At 38.6% G+C, this 23,338-nt stretch overlaps 3 protein-coding genes across 8 annotated transcripts; 1 reads left to right on the plus strand and 2 right to left on the minus strand.

The window, feature by feature from the left end:
- Positions 1–728: 728 nt before the first annotated feature.
- On the plus strand, positions 729–2,685 carry LOC129785894 (cuticle protein 16.8). 2 transcript variants are annotated; one of them, XM_055820562.1, is made up of 4 exons: positions 729–900; positions 1,012–1,262; positions 1,819–2,281; positions 2,481–2,685. In XM_055820562.1, the coding sequence occupies exons 1-4, from the start codon at positions 889–891 to the stop codon at positions 2,496–2,498; spliced, it is 744 nt and encodes a 247-aa protein (XP_055676537.1). In that variant the 5' UTR covers positions 729–888; the 3' UTR covers positions 2,499–2,685. The 2 variants fall into 2 exon arrangements, with proteins under 2 accessions (XP_055676537.1, XP_055676538.1); XM_055820563.1 differs by having other exon boundaries at positions 733–900; positions 1,819–2,685.
- A 1,836-nt stretch (positions 2,686–4,521) lies between these two features.
- LOC129785859 (uncharacterized) lies at positions 4,522–7,812 on the minus strand. The gene is made up of 3 exons (XM_055820516.1): positions 7,460–7,812; positions 5,858–6,022; positions 4,522–5,769 (listed from the first exon to the last, which is right to left on the minus strand). The coding sequence occupies exons 1-3, from the start codon at positions 7,472–7,474 to the stop codon at positions 4,639–4,641; spliced, it is 1,311 nt and encodes a 436-aa protein (XP_055676491.1). The 5' UTR covers positions 7,475–7,812; the 3' UTR covers positions 4,522–4,638.
- A 97-nt stretch (positions 7,813–7,909) lies between these two features.
- On the minus strand, positions 7,910–23,103 carry LOC129785854 (early growth response protein 1-A). Of its 5 annotated transcripts, none has more exons than XR_008750064.1 (8): positions 22,148–23,103; positions 21,894–22,052; positions 11,099–11,466; positions 10,663–10,844; positions 10,457–10,563; positions 9,983–10,357; positions 9,135–9,201; positions 7,910–9,069 (listed from the first exon to the last, which is right to left on the minus strand). XR_008750064.1 is itself a non-coding variant. In XM_055820509.1 (7 exons), the coding sequence occupies exons 1-7, from the start codon at positions 22,331–22,333 to the stop codon at positions 9,196–9,198; spliced, it is 1,362 nt and encodes a 453-aa protein (XP_055676484.1). In that variant the 5' UTR covers positions 22,334–23,103; the 3' UTR covers positions 7,910–9,195. The 5 variants fall into 5 exon arrangements, 2 of the variants coding, with proteins under 2 accessions (XP_055676484.1, XP_055676482.1); XR_008750066.1 differs by having other exon boundaries at positions 7,910–9,072; XR_008750065.1 differs by having other exon boundaries at positions 7,910–9,086.
- Between the last annotated feature and the right edge of the window lie 235 nt (positions 23,104–23,338).

Genomic DNA, 23,338 nt, shown 5'->3' on the forward strand with positions numbered 1-23,338 from the left:
TTTTTTACTTATAAAAATACGCACAATGGTATTTGGTGGATTTGTGGAAAAGAAATGTGTGTATATTCATTTTTTTTATGCAGGCGATTTAAAATTTGAAAGAGAAATTACCTACGTATAAAATGTGTTATCTAATCTTTTCTTTCAAATAGACAATAATTATTGCAAAGAATGCATAAGAAATTTTGTGGTGTTAAAAATGCAAGAACGTGTGAGTTATTAAATTGGACATGCTCCAAAAATGAAAATTGTTTAATAAGTCATTTTCTCAGACGTTTTTTTTTTCTTCTTCTTTAAGTCTTTTACACATTGATTAGGTACATTATGTAAAAGATATATAAGATGACATTGTAAATTGGTCTTTCATTAATTAGGGGCACATGTGTAAAGAAAGAGTAATTTTATTCTTCTAAAGAAAAACTGCAATAGTACATAGTTTTGCGATTACCTGTAAATTGATTTGGAAATTACATTTCACAGCTCAATGGTGCATCATTCTGCATATGCATACATATTTATGTATTGAAAATATATCATGTTTTGTAACTTTCTATAAAATTTATTAATAAAATAGCATCTCAAACAAATTGAACTAATACGCTACTGTTTTTAACCATTTCTGTGAGAATATAATCTCTGCAAGGAATAGCACAATTTATTATAACACTGGAGCGATTGCAGTGACGTATTTCTTCAGACTGCTGCCGCCGTGGAGTGGAATTGAATGGGGGACCATCAAGGTTTCCTTCACTCATATAAAAGTGAAGCGGGAGACCGAAATGTATCAGTTCTCTTTTGCCATCGGTTAGTGATTGGACAGTGCCTGTTGGAAGTACAACACGCGGAAATTGTAAAAGTGGGAAAAAGGCTGAAAAGCAGTTTATAACCATGTTGAAGTTTGTGAGTGTGCTTTGGAAATATACCTAATTTATTAAACAACAACAAAAAAAATAATATTCAAATTACCTATAAGACATGGATTTACAATCAATCAACTTACTCTTCCTTCAGGCGATTTTCTTTGCTTTGGCCCTTGTGGCATCCGCCCAGCACGGCTACCATAATAATCCACAGACAGCCGCTATTATCAGTGAACAGAGGTACTTGTCTGGTGATGGAAAATTTGGAGCTGCCTACACACAAGAGGATGGCATTGACTTTAAGGAAGAGACTGATGCTGATGGAAATAGGCATGGTTCCTACAGTTACATTGACCCCACCGGGCAAAAGAGAACAATTTCCTACACTGCGGGAAAAGATGGGTGAGTACAAGCTATGAGCATTTCTCCATGCTTATTTTTCTCTGCATTTTTTCCACTTTGCTCCCACATTCTTTCTTTTTTTCTCAATTTTGCCATTGCACGATTTCTTCCACGATCATTGACGTAATAACTGATGCAATTGCGAAATTGTACAGCAGACAAAAGTACTTACACTCTGATATGCAGTTGCATAGAGTAATGCTAAACATATACCTATACATATATTAATTATTTATAAAAGTAGAGTATAGAAAACTGCATTCATGTGTGAAGTCATTAATATAAAATTCTTTGTTTGATCGCTAAAAGTCCACTACTTGCTATATGTACATATGTATACATAATATGCATATTACAATTTATGTAACACTCTATCCATACCTACCTCTTGTTCATTGTGAAGTGCATATTAGGAGTAGGAGAGATCAGATAGGAAAATGAATTGTTTGCCCCACATGATCTCATTGTAATATCTATTCTGAATTATATGAAATCAATTTTGAGATTGCTCAATTTGTAACTGCTTTACTTTCTGATTTACAACCGTGTACCATAGATTCCGTGCAAGTGGTGATCACTTGCCTGTTGCTCCAGCTGCCCCGCCACAGCATGCTCCTCAGCCACACTACCAGCCCCAGCCTCAGTACCAGCCCCAACCCTACACGCAACCTCAGCAGTACCACTCTGCCCGCAGTGATGACTACGACGATGGATCCTACGACCCTCGCTACAATGACCCAAGCTTCGGCCAGAGCGGAAACTTCCACCAAGCCCCACAAGCCCCTGTGCACCACCACCACCACGCACCTGCCGCAGTCCCAACACATCCACCACTTCCCACCCACCCACCAAGTGTGCAGCAGCAAATCCAGCATGCTCACCAATTCCACCAGAGCCTTCCCCAGCACCACCAGCAGCCATCAAACTACCACACTACCCCACCACCACACCGTTTCCAGCCACCAGGCAAACTCTCCCTCAACCGCACACCCGACGGCTACAGCTATTCCTTCAACAAGGTCTAGATATTACACAAAATTCTAACTCTTTTTAATTTTTTTCCCAATTTTTTAATTTATATGATCTTCATCTTATATTTTTCCCATATTAACACACTTCTTTTCTCCTTTCAAAATTCAACTCCTTCTCCCTCTACTCTTCTATTCTACTACGACCTCTTCCTTCCTTCATCTTTACCTACCCCTCAAAAAAAAACAGCCGAATCATGCAGCATAAATTTTTGTGATAAAAGATCGCGCAGTTTTGATAGAGCAATAATGGAATTTGTTATTGATATCTATTCGTATACTTGATATTATCAACTCAGAGAGGACTGTGTGTATGAACAAATTTTACATGAGATAAAAAAAAGAATCACGTGTAGAAACAATAAAAAAGGATGTGTACAGAAAAAAAAAACAAATGTCTTTCTCTTAAATATATTTGCCACTTCCTCCTCCGGGTTTGGAATCACACCCTGTTCTTGAGAGCTGTTGTTTTTCATCGCCAGAAGCGGGAAGTGTATGCGATTGGTAATAATTTAGTGCCTGGAGGTGCGAGCTGCTCTTACTCCACCACATATAGTTCACACAGACGTTACTCCGCATGTAACCAGGTGGAAGAAAAATAGGTAAAGTCAAGGTGAGCGTCACCCAAGGTTTTTCTCCTCACGCCACTACCATCTCCATCAATCGAAATTGTCTCAAAGTGGTTTTAGCATCAAAGAACTGGGAGTGGACTCCCTCTCCTGTATTAGATCTTGTGGTGTTTCTAAACTGATATCCGCCAAAGTGACGATTTGCCGATGTAATTGGAGGAAGGTGAACCTCTTCTCACTCCAATCAATACACATTTCTGTACAATATTATATTATGTGGATTTCATGACCCGAACCCATATTCAATTCAAATTACACGTGAGCACCCATATCTTGGGCGTGGGTGGCCAACACACCGTACACTATACTATTTCCTCATAACAAGAAAGATTATTGCACTTAAGCGCGGGATAAATTGTGTGTAGCTGTGTGCTAATTGATTTCAACATTTACCATTGCCATAATACACATTTTACTTTTTCGCAAAGATCATTTGAAATGTCTCAATTCACTTGAAAAAATGTACTCCAATTTAGTGGCAAATTAGCGCTAATTTAGTCAATTCGACATACCTACCAATATATTAATGGGCGCAATTAAGAAGTGCGTGAAACCACTGATTACAATTACGCGATAAAATCAGACACGTGATACCATCGCTTTCTTCAAGTAACGCAGTGAAACACTTTGTTCTATATCATACTACATACCTACATATGTACATAATCAATGTAAAATTTAAAGAGAAGAAAATTAATTGATTTTAAATAAAAAAAATTGTTTAATTGTAATTTTGAATTCAAAAGTATAATGCCTGGATTTTTACTTTTCTTACACGTTGTGTCCCAAATACGACAATTGTAAGTGGTTTGGTAGAAATTTTTCGGTCGTGAAAGTGTTAATACATTAATAATTCATTTTAGGCTTTTAATTAGCATTTTAGCAACTATAATGCTTTTATGTGATACAAATTAAATGAAAATATTTTGTTCAGTGTGTCTAATGAGATATTTTTCATGTATTTTTTAGTCAAGAGAAATTCCATTAATCTACTATTGAAAGATTTCTGTTTCTTTGAAAATAAGGTAATGTTTTTGTAAAAATAAGATTCATAGATTCTAATTTGTTTGAAAATTAAAAAAATAAAATTTAAGCATAAAATGATATCAATGGGAAATTCACAAACACGGCTAATATTGTTCAGCGATAACATTATTTCTGTTGTTCACGAAATATTTTTCTCAGTGTTAGCCGAGACACTTAACACGACTATCCGATACCCTTAACATAGATAGAGATGGATATATAATTTTCACTCACAACTGTCTTACTCACACCGATAGTTTTTCGTAATTTTCTCACAATTTTCCGAAAAAAATTGATAAAACGGAAAAGCATTTTAAGAATAAAAATAATAAAAATAGAGAAAAAAGATTTCTGGAGAAAAATATTTTGCCTATTTGTGAAAGAAAATTGAAAAGTAAAAGTCCTGTTAGAAAAATAATAAGCGACTACTTTTGACGAGAAAACCCTAAGACCTCCTGAAACACGTGTCTTGTATTTCCAGAAGCCACATCTGGGCAGGAATAACCAAATAAGAACTTTCATTTTTTCTTAGTTTCTACCAAATAATTCATCGTTGAATTTTTTATTATATCTAATAAATTATAATATCATAACAAACCGTTATAACAAAATTGGTACAAAATTAGCATTGTATGAACATCATCACTTACATTAATGCATGTATGCTAGTGAAAACATGAAAAATGAGAGAAATTACATGGAAATGCGAATGGAATAAGGTCCATCGATGATTGGCCTTGATTTGTACGGGGTTCTCGCAGCGGCAGGTGTAAAAGCTCTCGATGGTTTCCTCCTTGGTGCACTGAATCTATGTGGCGGTTGTTGGGGTACAATGGGACGGAAGTTCGTTTGACTCGCCTGACCGTAGCTGTAGGGGGCACGAGACTTTTTGATTTTCTCCATGATCATTTGCTGCTGCAACTTCAGTTGATTCTGTCTCTTCAGGTACTGCTGTGGATTTTGACTCTTTGACGGTGGAACTGCACCACCATCTACATTGTAGTATTGCACATTATCATTGGTGTAGACGTACTTCGGGGGTGGTTCGAAGTATTCCTTTTGTTTCGATGACGAAACCTTATCGGGGGGGAATTCCATTGATGGCTTAAATGATGGCTCATCTTTGGGGTACAAATTGGGGACATGCTGCAATTTGAATTTGGGCTTAAAATTCTTTGGATCAGGATCAGCAATGGGTTTTTGGGAGGGTTTATTCTTTGGAATGAGATAATTATTGGGTGCATTGGGTGGGATGCCGTTGTATTTCTTAATTTGACTCTTTGGCGTATTTGCTGGTCGTCGAGCAATATTTGACGATGCTGCTTGCAATTTTGACAGGGCTTGTTGGTAGTCATTGAGATACTTATCAGACACTGGGGCTACATTCACTGTATCACGTTTCGTATCAACGTATTCTTCTTCATCCTCGTAGTATTGCTGGTAACGACTACTTATTAAGTTTCCTTGATTCTGCTTCGGCGGTGGATTTGGATGATTTACCGTGAATTTTGTCATTACGGGGCGAAAACTTCCCTGATTCGCATTGTTATTGGTATGGCTGATTACAGATGGTTTTTGGGATGTTGGCAAGCTATTGTAGTGGGGACTAGGCGTTGTGGAGAAGTGAAAACCTCCATATTTGAAGGGTGATTTTGTTGTGGATGATGTTTGATAATTCAATTTATCATTGTACTTTTCTTCATCATTGTCGGTATTTACAATGTAAATTGGTCTATTGAAGTTTGTATTTTGTGGATTTCTTTTAGCACTGAAGGGCCCTCCAAAGTCAGTGAAATCTCGATCGGAGGTGGATTTTGCTGAACTCTAGAAGTGCAATGATTGAAAGAAAAATATGTTAATGTAAAGAAAATATCAACAAAAATATTCCTATGTATAATACAAAACACTTTACCTTCTTGTCTGTTTCATAGGTGACGTGAAAAATAGCTCCATGTGGATCTGAATAGCTGTAGTGCCCCTTGACATTGGGTGGATCAGCACGGGGTTCTGCAAAACTATGGTACGATTGCGATGCTTTTGTACCACACATTGCGGCAGCAGTGATAAAAACCACAATCTATGGAAAATAAATTGAATTTTCTCTTTTTCATCTGTAATTATACATAATACACTGCATTTCGAGTGAATATAAATGCATTTTCTAAAAAGCATTCAACGCTGCGACGCAATGCAAAAAGTCTCGGTAAATGATTTACTTTTCTATCTTATTCTGTTTTTAGCGCATAGGTATACACACTTTCAGTAAAACATCAATTATCTTCATTGATATATTTTCTCATTTTCTTAAGCCGTTATATGCCCGCAAATAAAGCTCATGTTTAAAAACATCATGAGACGGCTAATTTAACACTTCCTCGTGCACTATTTTATATTTGGATGGGAGGTGTTTGAAGAAGAAAGATAGAAGTGTGAAGATGCGAATCTAATGCACGATGAGGAAGTTTGAATATGTATATATGCATGCGAAGAGCGTTTGGCTATGCCAGGAGAGCAAGAGGTGCAATAAACTGCACTAGATAAGTCAATATATGTACAAAGAATATCGCTGGGAAGGTCGTCCATCCACCACTTTCACTTTATAACATACACTATACACCATCCAACAATTTCTTAATTGATGCCGAGAATTGATCCTCGGACATTGTGAAAAGTCGCTTGGCGATTTCTTGCTAAATATGCACCGATGCATGTTCATGTTCCGGATATTGATATTGAACCTGAATTGCAGTCGTGTCAAAAACTGGTTCGATATGGTGGAAAGGAAATTTTTATGACTATATATTCAAAGATATGTTTGATCAAGTTCAATGTTTATTTGGTGTAAGCGCCTTTCGCGCGTGAATCTTCTCCCGGCTAATTAATGCCAACAAACAAAAAGTTAATATATGAGCTAAGAAAATAACTGTTTCATTTCTTTTTGAGAACAGATTTTTATAGCATATTTTTTTTTTATCAAAAGAAGCACTGACTTGGGCACAAAAATAAGTAATTGATGTGCAATCAATTAGAAATTTCAATATAATCGTTCACAAATTGCAACTGTAAGAGAAATTATTGTAAAGCTCTCTTATCCGGCTATCGTCATCCAATGTAATTAGAGGTATAATTAACTTTTTTTTTCACTTCTTATCTTTTCACTTTTCTTCTTGAGGCGCAATGCTGTATTTGCGGTACTTGAGAAATTATGTGTATATATAGCCATGAACTTGATTTATCTTTTGCAATGAATGAGCTCTTTATGCTCATTCCAGCATCACTAACTGTTGATGTTTTTGGCACAATGAAACTTCAATCACATTCAGTATTGAGCAGTGAAAACAAATAAATGTAGAATTTATGTCGATATGAGATTTCTTTTGGAATTATGTTAATTTCACTTGTTGACATGGCTTTTGGAATTTTTGTGAGATATTTGCACTCTTTTTTAAACCATGTTCTACTGAAACTTTCTACGCGCTTTGCACATTATAAGATCACCTTCGGTCCAACTTACCAAACGTTCCATCATCTTGGATATGTGCGTATAATCTCTGTGAACGGTATCTCCGTTTTGTTGGACGCCACGGAAGAAACTAAACTTGTTGCAAATCCTCAGACTGCTTTTATACCAAATGCCCAAGATGATGAGTTTACCAGCGAGAGAAACAGATTTCAGTGCAAGAAGCAAAGTTGTGGTGAATGATGATGTTGATTTTGATTAAATTCCCCCGTGTATACGCAGTGATTGTAGTAGTGCGAGTAATGTTGAATTTGCATTTCAATATGTTTACTTTTTTGTAGGTATCAAGAGCACATTGCCAGTTAAATTTTACTTTTGCAAAATGCAACTATAAATATGCGCGCTGCCACAGTGAATGCAATGCTATAGATATTGGTGGATTTTGTATGCACATTATAGAAAAGCTAATAGCAATGCGATTTACTGATTAATTGTACCATCGAATTATGATTAAATTATTAATTTTTTTATTGTTGTATATATAATGCTTTACATCTTTGACTTTTCTCTCTTATCGTTCCGAATTAATCTCCCTCATGCATCCTCATTTTTAATTCAGAACCGTACATATCTTTTTTTATTTCCTTTTCTTCACAATGAATAAACGCAAATTTCCTAATTCAGATATGTCATTATATATTCAGTTAGATAGGTTTTCTATTTTCCTTTATATTTTAGATTTTTTTTTTTCATATATAAATAATGCAAATTCCCTCCAAATACATACGCCAAATAATTCCACTTCTTTTACAATTTGCAGAATTTTTATTCACCTCATTTCAGTTGAATTGAAGTTAATTTGATTTTATTTTTTTCCTCTATATATTATTATTTTTATACACGTTCATATTTTCTTTTGTAAATATAATCATTAGATCATATTTTCTTAAATCCTTCATTGGAAAAAAAAATAACAAATTGATATCTACATCTTTTTTTAGTATTATGTGTTATGTACTAAAGTTTTAGTTGAAAAATTTCCTACAATCTCTTTCTCATATAAAATAATTCCAATTTTAAATATTACTGGTTGTTTGAAAGCTGAAGGACTCTATGTACGGGTATAGTTTCTCAATTGTTTTTTCAAACCTTTTTTTATGATATAAAAAATGTTCTATATAAAGTTACATTGTGTATGTAAAAATTTCTATAGAGACTGATTTTGAATTTATTCTTTTTTTATAGTTGATTCTTTTGCTTGTTTTTTTTAGAATTGTATGATTTTTTCTGCCACTAAAGAAGGATTTTATTCTATATACCTATATGTACAAAAATGAGTCAAATTCACGAAGAATATTGTGTGGAAATCGTATTTTCTCCAAAGACATTATGCGGAATGGCAAATAATTCCTGTCTCACGGGGAGCTGAATGCTGTGGCATTTGGTGTGGAAAACACATTGTTGACAGTATATTGATGGTGGTTGGGTGTAGAATTGACCAGCATTGCGCACTGACCGAGATGCCAGTGACGCTCATCTAGATCCACTGCATGGGCTGATGTGGACGCCGAGTGGAGAAATTGTTGTACGGCCGGTGATTTACTACTTGCCGGGTAACCATTTAAGGCGCCGGTTGTTGGATGATGAGCACGGTGTACCTGATGCTGCTGCGACAGAATAGCTTGGTTTTGATGAGGTAACAACATTTTGTCCTTCACTGGAATCATACCTGTGCCCACATCCGAATTACTGCTTTGATGCAACACGTCTCCATTTGCCTTTCCCTGATGTCAATACTGCAAAATAAATAAAATTTATCAATTAAATGCTCTCTTTGACGACAGAGAAAGTATATTTTTCTATGCCGAAAAAAAAATTGAAAAATAAATTTTCTCATGTAAAATATTTTTCGGTATTTTTCCAGTTGTGTTCTTTTTTTCTCTTCATGAAATGCAAAATAAAGTTGTACTTTCTGTGTAACTTTCGGAGATGAGTACATGATGATCTGCATTCACATGGAACGCGTGGAATAAAAATAATAAATTCAAACTCTCCATGTATCGCGGTAGGTGTACCCGCTTCTTTGCAATTTTGTAGACCGTTTCAAATTTAAAGAATAATTAAAGTCTTTTGCAGTGACGTCAGAATAGAAAAAAAACTTTCTTCCTATACTTCTTCATATTATGAAAAATTCATAGACAATTTGTGCTCTATTTTTTAACCATAATATTGCGCTTGAGGAGAGATTTAGAAATAACTTTGTCACAAGTCACAGACAGAGAAAATTGCATTTAGTAACAATGAACTGCGCTGGATATAACAGTCAGCGTAGTTCCTGATCTCACAATTTATTAAATTACTAACATTTTATCCTCTTTTCATATTCATTGATTTTAAACAAAAAGTTTTAACATTAAATCATGCATAAATTTCTTTAGTAGATAACATTAACTATGTACAATGACCCTTCTGGAAAAATATTAATGCAATTTCTTCAAGCTCTGTCCATTTTAGAAAACTAAAAATTTATTTTTAAAAATAAGCATTTAACTTAAAATGAAAAAAAATGTTATGTACCTCCAAGTGACTCTTGGCATGCAAAGACCACTCATCTCTTGTTGAAAACATCCTGCCACATAACTCGCAGGTCCACGACAGTTGTTGTTGGTGATGGTGTGGCAGAGGCACCCCCGGAATAGGGGTACTCGTCTGTGGATGTGGCTGCTGCGGGGGTACCATACTGTGCGACACTGCACTTGGAGTGGTCTGCTGCGACAAACCCTGATGATCAATAGTTGATTGTTTGGTATTCTCGTTGTTCTCCTCCTTCTTTTTCACCGTCAAGTTGTTGTGACGCTTTCCCAGTGGTGCAATGTTGGTCGGGGTGACATGCTTAAATTTATTCATGTGGATCACAAGCTTATCTCGCCTAGCGAATGCTTTATTGCACACCTAGATGTAAATGGGTAGCGGAAAGGAAAAGACACAACAATTAATTGAATTTCATCGTACACGCTATCCAACATCATTTTCTTTAGCTAAAGAATATACTTCACAAATGTAAGGTTTTTCTCCTGTATGGATACGCATGTGAATTGTTAATTTATCTTTCCTGGCCAGTCCCTTTCCGCACACGGAGCACTCGAATGCCTTATGACCTATCCATTTTCATATGGGATGGGTAGAAATTATATACAATTAGGATTATTTATCAATGTCAAAATATATAGGATAAAATATATGGTGTTGATTTATACTCGTTTCGCCAGTGCTAGTACTTTTGGATGATGTGTTCGCTTTTCTAATACCACTTGATGCTTGTTGCACTTGCTGTAGTGCTTTTAGGCGACTTGCAGGATGCATTGAACCACCCTCCACATATGGTTCTGTGAAGGGTATTAGGTTTGGACGTGGCACATTTGGAGGAATGTCGGGTGTCCTTTAATAAGGAAAAAAATCCTTAATATTCGATTATTTCATTTAACAAAAGAATAAGCAGATCTTAAGAAATTAGAATATTTTTTATAGATTTTCTGGTTAAAATAAAGTTTCTTTTCTTGAAATAAAAAAAGCAAAAAAAAATATTTTGTACAACCAGCAAGAAAAGAGAGAAGTTAACGTATGGATAAATTAAAGTAAAGTAAAATATTATATGCGGATGTACGGGATGTACAATTTAAAACATTGACATACCAATTTCCCAAACTTTGCAGAACCCTTACTCCTCCTTCATATCCCATACCAACATCATCCGGAACTGTAAATGTGCTATCAGCACCACCGGAACTCGATGAACTAATTTGCGGAACCTTAATTGTACTACCATAGTGTTGGGATGATGTCACATTTGATGGTGAGTGTTGCGTTTGACCAGACTGTTGGGATGATTGTTGATTATTTCCACTGGAATTTTCACTAGCATGGCTCCCAGGTCGTGATAAAACTTGCTGTTTTAGTTGCATAGCAGCAGCTTGAGCCATGTGCTGCTGCACAGCCATATGAGCTTCCAAATAGGCATTTTTTTGTGCCGAAGACATCTTGTCAATATTCACCTGCCCATCCTGAAGAGATATTTATTTTTAAAACTGATTTAGGATAAAATTCGTGGCAAAATCGATAAGAGTTAAATAAAAGGAAATTTTTCTAGTCGCTTAATGTGATGGTTTTATCGAAATATAAAGTAATAAGTTTGAAAATTTATATATATCGAAGAGTCTAAATGGTGGGAGATGGCAAAGGGAGTCGCGCAGAGCTCAGTTTCAATTCGAATTTATGTTAAAATCAATAAAACTAATTGAAACAGTCATACACACAGCGGCAAAATGCTCGAATGGCACAACCCCGAGTTGTCGGCTGGCGACGTTGGTAGTGGTAGGGAGATGGTGAATTTTCTATATAGCGACGACTAGGAGAGAGAAAGAGGAGGAGACGAACAATTGCGGTGCGGACCGAATTTTCCTCTAATATGGATTTCCCTCAGTGGATTCCCCTCAAAATCACACATAAGAGTAACATATATGGGCACCCTTGTATGTACATATTCAGTGGCAGAAATTTAACGCCGAATCACAAATGTACGACGTTCTGTGTAGAACGTTACCTCAACCCCCTTATGAATCTCCCATGGGGGGGAGTGAGGGTGGAATAAGAATTCTCGCACCTTACGAGGAAAGTCTCTTCTTTTGGGCTCACTTACTCACGTACCCCATCCCCATATATCATTTTCTACACCCTATGTATTTATATATATATATACATATTACAGATATATGTACATATGTATACTACACACAGGCTACACAGAAAACAAGGAATACATTTTCACTGTTCTGTCCATTGCATCATTTGCAGTATAGTTTAAACTTGGAGGTACTCACAAAAAACATATTGCATAACCAATTTACTCCAGACAGTATTTGTGGAGAGAAAAATAGATGAAAACCCCCGTCTCTCCGCAGGAACAGCCTTTGTGACTAAACCAGTGAATCACTTTGCATTTTTTTTCTCACTGCAGCACATTAATTCATTACACACCCTGAATTCCAACTTTTCCCAATAATACCCCAAAGCTTTGCATTTTAACACAGCACAGGTTGCAAGAGGTAATGTGAGAAATAATTCTCTTAAACACTTGTAAACCACAATGTACTTTTTTTTTTTACAAATTATGTGTACAATTTTCTCAATAGAAGTGAAGTCCTTCACCCCAAAAGAAGGGCTGCAGAGTTTACAACTGTAGGGAGGAAGAAATTCCGCGCGCGCGACGTACAAGCGCCTTTCTCCGTTTGAGTCGTGCCGCCGTCCGTCAAGCCCGAGTCGAAGAAAATTTCCTGGCTCACCACCAACCAAGCGGCGGCAGGCATTTCCACCCCCAGCCCTCACTACACACTGCTCCAAGCAGTCCCTTTCCCTTCTTCATGTACGGACATACACATTACACACAACACACATACACATACGTCATATGGATGGTGTGTTCATAAACCGATGTAATTTATAAACGGCCTCACCGCCATCTACTCCCCCTAGGCAGTTTCCCTCCCTTTCTGATATGAGCTCAATGCGGCGCCCAGGGCCGTACAAAGGATAATACGAAAAGATTCATGTAGATGGTTAAATGAATGGATGGGCAACTCACCTATGGGAGCCCCAATCCGGGCGAAGGATTAAATTTTCCTTTTCCTTTGCCGTAGAGCTGGACTGTATATTTTTCAATGTTCACTTTGTTTTAGGTTTTGGGTTTTAAGGGGTTTGGTTTGGGGTTTTTAGATTGGTTTTTATGATCACTGAGAAATTAGCACGATGTGCACACTTTGAGAGTTGGTTTTACAATGACGAAAAATGATGTTTCACTAAAGGGGTCTCCACTTGTGGGAGACGTATGAGAAAAAAGATTGAGCGGCAAATTTAAACCGAGGAGCCGTTACATACTCCCCGGGAACAGGTCCGAAGGATCCTGCTGAGTCTTTGAGGCGATCTCGTCGTTATCTGGAGTTGGGAGGCGACAAAGCTTGTTGACCGACCTCTTGTAGACACCTTTTGCTGTCCGAACTGTGACAACACGCACTCTTCCATCCTTGCCGGGATGTATCTCTTGAATGACTGCCAGAGGCCATCTATGAGACGGCGAGTTGTCAGTGTGAATGATTACAAGATCACCAACCTTGAGATTGGGAAGGTTGGCGAACCATTTTGTCCTCTTCTGTAGCTGAGTGAGGTATTCAGTTCTCCAACGGCGAGAAAACTCTTGTACCATGTGCTGACACAATTGCCAGCGATTGAGGCGGTTCATGGGGAGCTCTTGAAGATCTGGATTAGGTAGTTCTGTGAGTGCCTTTCCAGGTGTCAGGAAATGTCCTGGTGTAAGAGGTTCGAGCTCTGATGGATCATCGGTGAGGGGAGTAAGTGGGCGGCTATTTAGGATGCCTTCAATTTGTACGAGGATTGTGTAAAACTCCTCATAGGTGAAGTATCTGTCACCCACGATGCGAACGAGGTGATGCTTGAGAGATTTAACCCCGGCCTCACACAAACCACCGTGATGTGGAGCTCGTGGTGGCTGGAAGTGCCAGGTGACTCCCATTGAAGCAGCTTCAGAAGTCAGTTTCCTTTGGAAATCCTCAGCTTCTAGGAGTGACTGTAGTTCCTTGTTGGCTGCTGTGAAATTTGTAGCATTGTCACTGTAGATGTGCAGTGGAGCAGAGCGCCGACCTACGAGTCTGCGAAGAGCAGCAATGAATGCCTCACAAGTCAGGTCGTTGACGAGCTCAAGATGGACAGCTTTAGTGGTGAGGCAAACGAACACGCACACGTAAGCTTTACGAGGAGTGCCTCCGCGTTTGAGGTTGGGTCTGATCCAAACTGGTCCACAATAATCAACCGCTGTATTATGAAAAGGTGAATTGAAGTTCACTCGTGCCGAAGGTAGATCACCCATAAATTGTTCGCCGAGACGGGGTTTGAAACGAATACATCGAATACAATTTTTGACTGCATCCCTGGTGAGTTTCCTTCCCCCCAATGGCCAAAGACGCTGTTGAAGTGTGGCAAGAAGTAGCTGTGGTCCGGGATGCAATTGCTTTCGATGTTCGTGTGATGCAATCATTCTTGCGAGTTCCCCCTTTGGGAGCAGAATGGGAAATCGAGCATCATAAGCCTCAGAAGACTGAGAAGTGCGTCCGCCGACGCGTATGAGCCCATCTTTGTCGATGAATGGAGCGAGCATTCTGAATGATTTTATCCCTTGATTAGAGTGAAGTGTTCCCTTTTCAATTGCCGTGAACAAGTGAGAGAGTTTATTCTGCTGGTCCCATTTGACTAGAGCCCGTTCTGCGTGGGTGATCTCCGCAACAGAGAGTGGGCCAGTTTGATGAGGTGCCTTTCGAGCAATAGCGAGAAATCTAAATGTAATGGCAAGAACACGAGTTGCTTCTGCGTAGTCGGTAGTCTCAGAAATCAACTTTGCGATAAAATCGAATGAAAGATCCTCAGGTTGATCTTCTTTTTCTAGGCTAGATGCGACAAGAGCGGATTGCTCATCAACTGAGATGTTGCATTGTGGCCAATTGGCCGAGGATTCGAGGAGAAATGATGGGCCGTGCCACCACAGCGAAGATGACCGCAGATCTTGTGCAGTGGACCCCCTCGAGATGATGTCAGCAGGATTGATTGACCCAGCGTGATGCCAATTTTCTCTGTTGGAGAGTGAATGTATCTTGGCAATTCGGTGGGCTACGAACACTTCGAATTTCAACCCTGAGGATTGTATCTGATGGAAAACAACCATTGAGTCGGTCCAATAATGGCAGTTAGAGACGTTGTACACGTTGCGGAACTTATCCATGATGCATAGACCCAACTCGGCACTCAAAAGTTCAAGTCGGGGAATTGTTAGTGTCTGAATGGGGGCCACCTTTGACTTTGAGAAAAGTAGAAAAGATGAACGCCCTTGTGGACCTTCAGTGACATAGTAGAGCGCAGCACCATATGCTTCCTGACTGGCGTCGCAAAATACATGTAGCTCCTCTGAAGTTGGTGACTGAATGGTGGACGCCCAGCGAGGAATTGTGATGGCAGAAATCCCTTTCAGGTCATTGTGGTAGGCTTCCCACTCGGAAAGAAGTGACGGTGGAAGTTCGTCATCCCATGTAAGCTTCAGTTTCCAGAGCGATTGTACGAGTATCTTCCCTCTGACAATGAGTGGACCCAAGAAACCTTCTGGATCGTAAAGCCGCGCGATAAAGGAGAGTGCATTGCGTTTGGTCTTAATTGGTGAATCATCAAAGCTGCCCTCGTAATGGAAAATATCTTTCGTAGTGTTCCATTTCATGCCGAGAGTACTCACGGTGTGCTCAGGAAGATCGACCGAATCGCTAACAGAGTCACCACAAACTTTGAGGAGCTCTTTGCGGTTGGAGCACCACTTGGAGAGAGTGAGGCCAGCTGATTGTGTGATTGCGATGAGTTGTCGTTGAACTTCAAGGGCTTCTTCAATTGTTGCACATGAGAATAGACAGTCGTCTACATAGACATTGTTGAGAAGCACTTGTGAAGCTTTAGGATAGTTCTTCTGTTCATCAAGGGCCAATTGCATGAGGGCACGTGTGGCTAGGAACGGCGATGAGGCAACGCCGAAACATACTCCTGTGAGCCTGTACTCTACGATTGGTTCTGATGGAGAGTCCCTCCAAAAAACTCTCTGCAGATCCCTGTGTATAGGATTGAGAAGAAACTGGGGATACATCTGACGAATATCCGTACTGAACGCAACGGGATGCTTTCGAAAGTTTGTGAGAGTGGCAACTAGCGGAGGCTGAACTGTGGGGCCGACTTTCAAGACTTCGTTGAGACTAAGTCCCGTTGAGGAGCGAGAACTAGCATTGTGAACGATGCGCACCTTTGTTGTGGAAGATGACTCCTTGATTACAGGGTGGTGAGGCATGTAATAGACAAATTCTGATACATCCTGTTTAGGAACTGGTTCCAGGAAACCATCCTTGAGATATTGATGAATGGACTTGGTGTACTCCTCCTTGAGTTGAGGGTGCGCGTTCAGACGTTTTTCCAAACGGCGAAATTGACGGAGAGCGTTTTCCTTGTTATCTTCCAGGTTTTCCACTGTGGGACGAAGAGGAAGTTGGAGAACGTATCGGCCATTTGGGTCTCGGTATGTGGTCTTTGAGAAGTGTTCCTCAACCTCGTTGTGCTCCTGCGTTAGCGGAGGTTTAACAGAAACCTCTTCCACTTTCCAGAATTTTTGAAGAGATGCGTCAATGCTGGAAAATGTGGTGAGACAACACTCGAACGGGTTTGAGGAGTGAAGTAGGCCAACTGTTGATGGAGATTGTGCCTTGTGTGGCCCTATGAGAGACCACCCAAAATCTGTGTTCTTCAGCTGTGGGAGACCTGACCCAAGTTTGATGGATTCATCCTTCACAATGTCACCATAAACTTCCGCACCAATGAGAAGGTCAATAGGGCGTGTGACATCCCAATTAGGATCAGCCATGAAGATGTTCTTGGGAATGGGAATAGATTGAGTGTCTACCGTCCAATTAGGAAGCTCTCCTGTGATCTTGGGGACGATTAGACATCTGAGATCGACATGGAAGTCAGTGGCACGGGACCTGACAACGGTTTCCACCTGATATTTCGCAACCGATTGTGAACCTGTAACTCCTTTAATGACAATCGGGGCAGCAAATTTGTCAAGCTTCAACTTCTGACTGAGTTCTTGAGTGATGAGATTCAGCTGAGCTCCTGAATCGAGGATGGCTCTGCAGAGGTGAACCTTGTTTTCCTTGTCGAGAATTTCCACTACCGCTGTGGCCAAAAAGACTCTTGTACCTGTGTGTGAAGACAGCACAGACGATGAGATTGCGACAGTCTGATTGGGAGTGTTGTTTGGCACTTGAGGGGCAGGAGGAGTGTTCTGTTGATTCTCGGGTGGAATGGAGGCAGGGAATGCATCGTGTAGCAGGGTCGAATGTTTTGTATTGCATTTCTTGCATGTGGAGGATTTGCAGTCCTTGGATCCGTGATTTTTGCCCAGACAGTTTCGACAGAGCTTGTGCAACTTGACGAAATCGTATCTCTCGACGGGAGTGAGGGAGACAAATTTGGAACATTTGAACAGCTTGTGGGAATCCCCCTTACAGCAGGCACATGGGTCTGCCTTGTCAGTATTGATGAGATTGGTTGCATTTTGTTTGGGACGCGTGTTGGACTTCTGTGGGGCCTGGGATTTCTGTGATGTGGATTTCTCAACAGGGGGTGTGTAGATAGCGAGAGTCTTTGCACGTTCGTCAAGAAATTTATCGAAAAGATCCCAGGTTGGCAACTTATTCTTGATTTCGCGAGCCCAAAGTGACATGGACTCACTGTCGAGGTGCTTTGAAGCCCAATGAACAAGCCAAATATCCCGTCCGTTTGCGTTCAATGAATCGAGAGAGTGGAGAATTGAGTTACAGGTTGTGCGAAATTGACGAACAGATGCTTCAGAGGAAGCCTTGATGTTGGGCTGGGATAGAAATCTCTGAATATTGTCGTTAATGAGAGCACATTGATCATCATATTTTTCAGAGAGAAGAGACCATGCAGCGCGATAATTGTTGTCGCAAATTTTCATGTGTTGCACTGTCTCTTTGGCCTCCCCGGAAAGACTTGAGATGAGATACTGCATTTTGTGAGCATCGGGCAACTTTTTGGAATCCCCAATAGTGGTCAGGAAAATGTCTTTGAATGTAGGCCATTCCTGATAGGAACCCGAGAAAGTTGGGATTGAAATGGGCTGGAGTTTAATGTGATCGGAAGCTTCATGATATGAGGGTTTGCCGGAAGAAATTTTGTCCAAAGCACTTGAGAATTTCTCCAAGAATGTGTCGAATTTGTTGGCTGTTGTACTTTCAAATGACTCATTCCCGGTAGAACCTTTTTCACCCTTATCCAACGGTTCGTCTTTGTACAAAAGCAGTCTAATGGCAGTGTCGATGTCATCGATTCGAGAAAGAAGCTTCTCGAGCTCTGATTCTTCCTCCTCGACGTTCACTCCCACTTCGGCAATGATTTCCTCGTGAATGTTGAGGAGTTTGGATTTATTTTCGTATAGCAAATCGAGTTTGGCTTTCAATTGCTTGCGCATGTCGGGATGATCGATTTGAGCAGTCTCCAGAGACTTAAGGAAGTTATCAATTCGCGTGATGGAGCTCTTGACCCCTCCCCTTTGAGCCCTGGGCGACATTTTTGCGATTTTCTGGGCAGTTGATGCGCGCAGAAACAAGAATGAAAATTGGAAAGGACTTACCAAGAGTGAGGTTAAGTGCTTTCTTGACAAATTGGCGGTGAAAAGAGAACCTCGTGGCTAAAAGTGAGGTTATGATCTTCCGGACTTCACTGTGCGGTGTGTCGCAGTAATGTGGTGCTTCCGGAGAGATGAGATGACGCTTCGTTGTGAAGAGTCGTGAGATGATAGCCAGTGGGTGTTTGAGCAAGTTGCAAATTCCTTTGAAGTCGCCGATGAGCGCCCCTTGAAGGTACTTTGCTGATTGTCGTGACGGTGCGTACAATGGCCGTCACGGGGTGAATATCCAAATCGCTGGTGGGTCGTCTCCTCCGGACGACGCCGGGTTGATGGACCAAAATATGTAGATGGTTAAATGAATGGATGGGCAACTCACCTATGGGAGCCCCAATCCGGGCGAAGGATTAAATTTTCCTTTTCCTTTGCCGTAGAGCTGGACTGTATATTTTTCAATGTTCACTTTGTTTTAGGTTTTGGGTTTTAAGGGGTTTGGTTTGGGGTTTTTAGATTGGTTTTTATGATCACTGAGAAATTAGCACGATGTGCACACTTTGAGAGTTGGTTTTACAATGACGAAAAATGATGTTTCACTAAAGGGGTCTCCACTTGTGGGAGACGTATGAGAAAAAAGATTGAGCGGCAAATTTAAACCGAGGAGCCGTTACAATTCATAACAATTTCCAGTTTTGAACTTCATTTCCTATAGAAGAAGCTTTTTTTGAGCTTTTTGAGTTTTCCCATTATTGTACATCAGGCCCTGTACACGGTCTACTTTGTTTTGAAGTTGAAGAGCAAAAATGGCTCACTTTTTGTATGGGAATTTTTCGCCTTTGGTAATAAAATTTTAATTTTTTGACACTTAGAATACTGATCGCACTCTGAGAATCTGTTATTTTGTAAGTTATTAGTTGTACAATTTAATGGTACCAACGGATTTGAGATTGATGCTGTCAGTAAAAAAGCGCAGTCCAACTTCATTTTTTACCAAAGAATTCCATACAAAAATTGAGTCGCGTACACGGCCTGTTGTACATAGATTTTCAAGATCTTTAGAATATTCTTCTTCATCAAAATATGACGAAATATAATTTTCCAGACAATCGCAGCCCCTGATGAAGGCTACGTAAAAGTCGAATAGCCAGACAAAATACGTCTTTTTAATACAATTTTTTTTAATACAGTATGATGAAAAATAATACAATTTTCTTTACCTACTACCCAGTATGTTCCTGTATATTGTTCCTCATCATCGAAAAGGGAGGCATGAGCCAATGGGGAGCTTCATTATATTACAGTGATGGATTCGTCTTTGGAACATTGTGTGGTTTCCGATTTTTATTACATATAGTATCCTTTAAGGATGGATGCTAAATTTGAGTAAATCCGTCACTGAACGACACCCGTTTTATAAGTATTTTCATATACACATACAACCGCTATATATATAGCATCAGATTGGCAGTGAAAGTGATTAGGACTTTCTCATCTTTCAGTAATGATTAATTGGGAAAAACAGGATATGATTGGAATTAAAAAAAAATAAATACGTCAAAGTTGAGGCAAAATGGAGAAAGAATGAGGTGGAAAACTATTGACATGCATCTCTTAGCTGCGTTTACACATATGTATGTTGTATATATGTATAAAACGGAAGTAGTTCGCACTGTCTGCATTGACCGACAGCGGACACTTCCGTAACTGGAGGCGCACACGAGGACGAAAGGAGTCGACGTCGTGGAAGGCGAAAACCACCCTGCGTATGTCCCTTAGTTGCATTCAGGCCACCAAGTGTGAGGGGGACGGTTACAGTATTTACAGTCGCAAGCAAATATATGTATAGCTATTCCCATACCACACATCCCCATTGCGTCCCCTCCTCAAACTGAGCATGAGTCTGGGGTGAAGGATCAATACGACGTCCCTCCGTCGAATTTCGAGAGCCGCGTTCTCGATCCCCCCATTCGGCATTTTACATGAAATACACACAAACTTACACCATCTCAGGAATACAATTGGAAAATACCAAGCATTTCCACGGGGGGCTCTTGTATTTGTGACAAGAAGAAAAGAAATAGACTTTTGATATAGATTATAAAATGTGTTTAATGTTCTTACACCCAAAGTATGTATGAAATATACTTGTATATAATGCATATTATATACATATATGTACAAGGATATGTCGATATATAGCGCTGAACGTATAAAGAAAAAAGTTCAGATTGTTTTATTGATTTAAAACTGTGTACACGAGACAGTCACACTCTGAGCTAATGGGAACATCAAAAATGATATTGAATGCGGAGAGGATGAAAGCTTTAAAAATTAATCGAGTTAACTTTAATATCGGTCAAATAAAAAAAGTGTATGTAAAAATAGATTTAGAAAAAGAAAAGAATTTTAATAATAATTTTACAATTTGGTGCTTTAGACAATAAATATGTAAAACGAATTTCAAAAATTTTCTAATATTTCCCTACAAAGCATTTAAGGTCCTTTAAATTAAACATGAATTAAAATAAAAAATAAATAGCGTTAATAAAATAATTTGCAATATCAATCCTTGCCTGAAATTTGAAATTCTAAAAAAAAGATTTAAAGAACATTTTGAATTTTTTTTCTATGTAGCTAAGAAATACAATTTTATGGTAAAAATAATATTTTTAAATTTAAAAAAAATTATAGAAATTTGGAAGAAAATTAAAATATTTTTGTAGGATATTTCGACAGGTTTGTTTGACTTTTTCTATTATCATTTGCTTTAAGGGTTTGAGTTCTTTTCATTAAATTAAACTTATGATATATAAATATCTTAAAGGAACACATAATTTTCAACAAAAAAAAACTCTGAAATTCAATAAATAATTTCAACAACTCTCCTAGAGCATGCAATTATTTTTAAATTCTCTGTGACTGGACAGGAAAAATAGCTCTGCGCAACAGTCGCTAAAAAATATGTATATTCGTGTCCTGATATAATGGAATACATAGTAGGATTCATTGTTTGTATATTCTATTGATGGAATTCACTTGCAAAGCGCACACATTATTATATGAATGTGTATAGCAGATTAATTAGAAATAAAAAAAACAAAAAGTTATTCAAGTATTTTCTTCAATTTGTACTAAATTCATTTAACTTGATTTTTTTTAAAATTAAAAGTTCTATAATAATTATTAGATAAATACCTGAAAATTAATTGAAGCAGTTACTGCTCTCATGGATTCAGCATAGTTTCTCAGTACTACATCAGTTTGAATGCAATTGGTGCGCCAATCAAAGAGTACCTCAAGACGATTAACGCAAACTTCGCAGATTTTCTTTGGTAAGTAATCCTCCTTGGTTATCTGCAAAAGCAAAAAGGCAAAATGCAAAAGAGAAATTAAAAGTGATTGCTCTTGTAAAAAGCTTTTTTTTTCACTGAGACGACATAAAACCTCACCGCGACTGGAAGTATAGACCGTATTTTGTAGATAATTTGCCTCTGTTCTGCCTCTTTGTCAAACAGGTGGAGCTTTGGACCATTCTTTAGTGAACAAAAACGACACAAATCAGTGAAAGCGGTAAAATTCAAATCTTCAGATTGATGCTGCTGCTCCGACTGATTCGTCAACATTGCCTCAGACATTTTCCTTCATTCCAGGATCTCTTTTTTCGAATTAGTTTTACATTATTGAATTTTCACATCTTTAATTTTCATGAAAATTTTTAATCTCTTTGTTTTTAATGATTTTTATGGCATCCCTTCTAGAAACATTACTCACATATAGGTATGTATTAAAATTTTGTTCAACATATTTCAGTTTTTTCACGTTTTATTATTTTCCATTTTTGCAGTAATTGCAAAGTAATAGTTTTTGCGCTCATTGATACAGTGGTGTAGGTATATTCGCACAAGTAATACACCGATAAAACGTGCACTTTGTGTTGTTGCTCCCGGAGGGCAGGTAGCCGGGAAAATCGATACTGCATCCAACAAACAAATAAAGAGAGAAAAACGACACACAATTTTCAATAGAAAACTACTCTCAATTCCATTTTGTCAATCCATAGGAATTTTGCGTGTCTTTGCTTTCAAGGCAATGCATTTAATTGTTCGATATCATATTAAATGACATGGATTTGATGAAAAATAAAATGGAAAATTTAAAAGAAAAAAAACCCTTTCAAGCAAAAAGTCAGCTCTATGTGCAGTCGTGTAAAAGTTTCTCTGTAAATTCACAAGAAACTCTTGGTGTACAACTTTGAATTCAATGCTAATCACTTAATCAAATCACGTCCCTTTTACTGCGTCTACCTTATAATGTAATTCAATGTAATTTCTTCACTATTACACATATACTCAGGATTTTCCCACAGTTTTCACTCCTGCACAAATGACAGATTGTCCATCCTTCGGGTGCGCATGCCTTGAATTTTTCACCACAGACATTCTATGCCACTCTTAATGCACAGATACACTGCTCTTGTGGTTTGTTTGCTCGTACATTTCCATACATTTAGTCTCTCATCTAGTGGCATCCCATCGTTCTCGTTGGGATAGGTTTGTAAACTTTTGGTAAAATTAAATTAAATGTTTGAGTTATATTTTAAAGAAAAGTAAGAGGAATACAATAATATCGATAGAAATAAA

This window comes from Lutzomyia longipalpis, chromosome 1 (assembly GCF_024334085.1).
Source record: "Lutzomyia longipalpis isolate SR_M1_2022 chromosome 1, ASM2433408v1".
In the NCBI taxonomy this organism is placed as follows: Eukaryota; Metazoa; Arthropoda; class Insecta; order Diptera; family Psychodidae; genus Lutzomyia; species Lutzomyia longipalpis.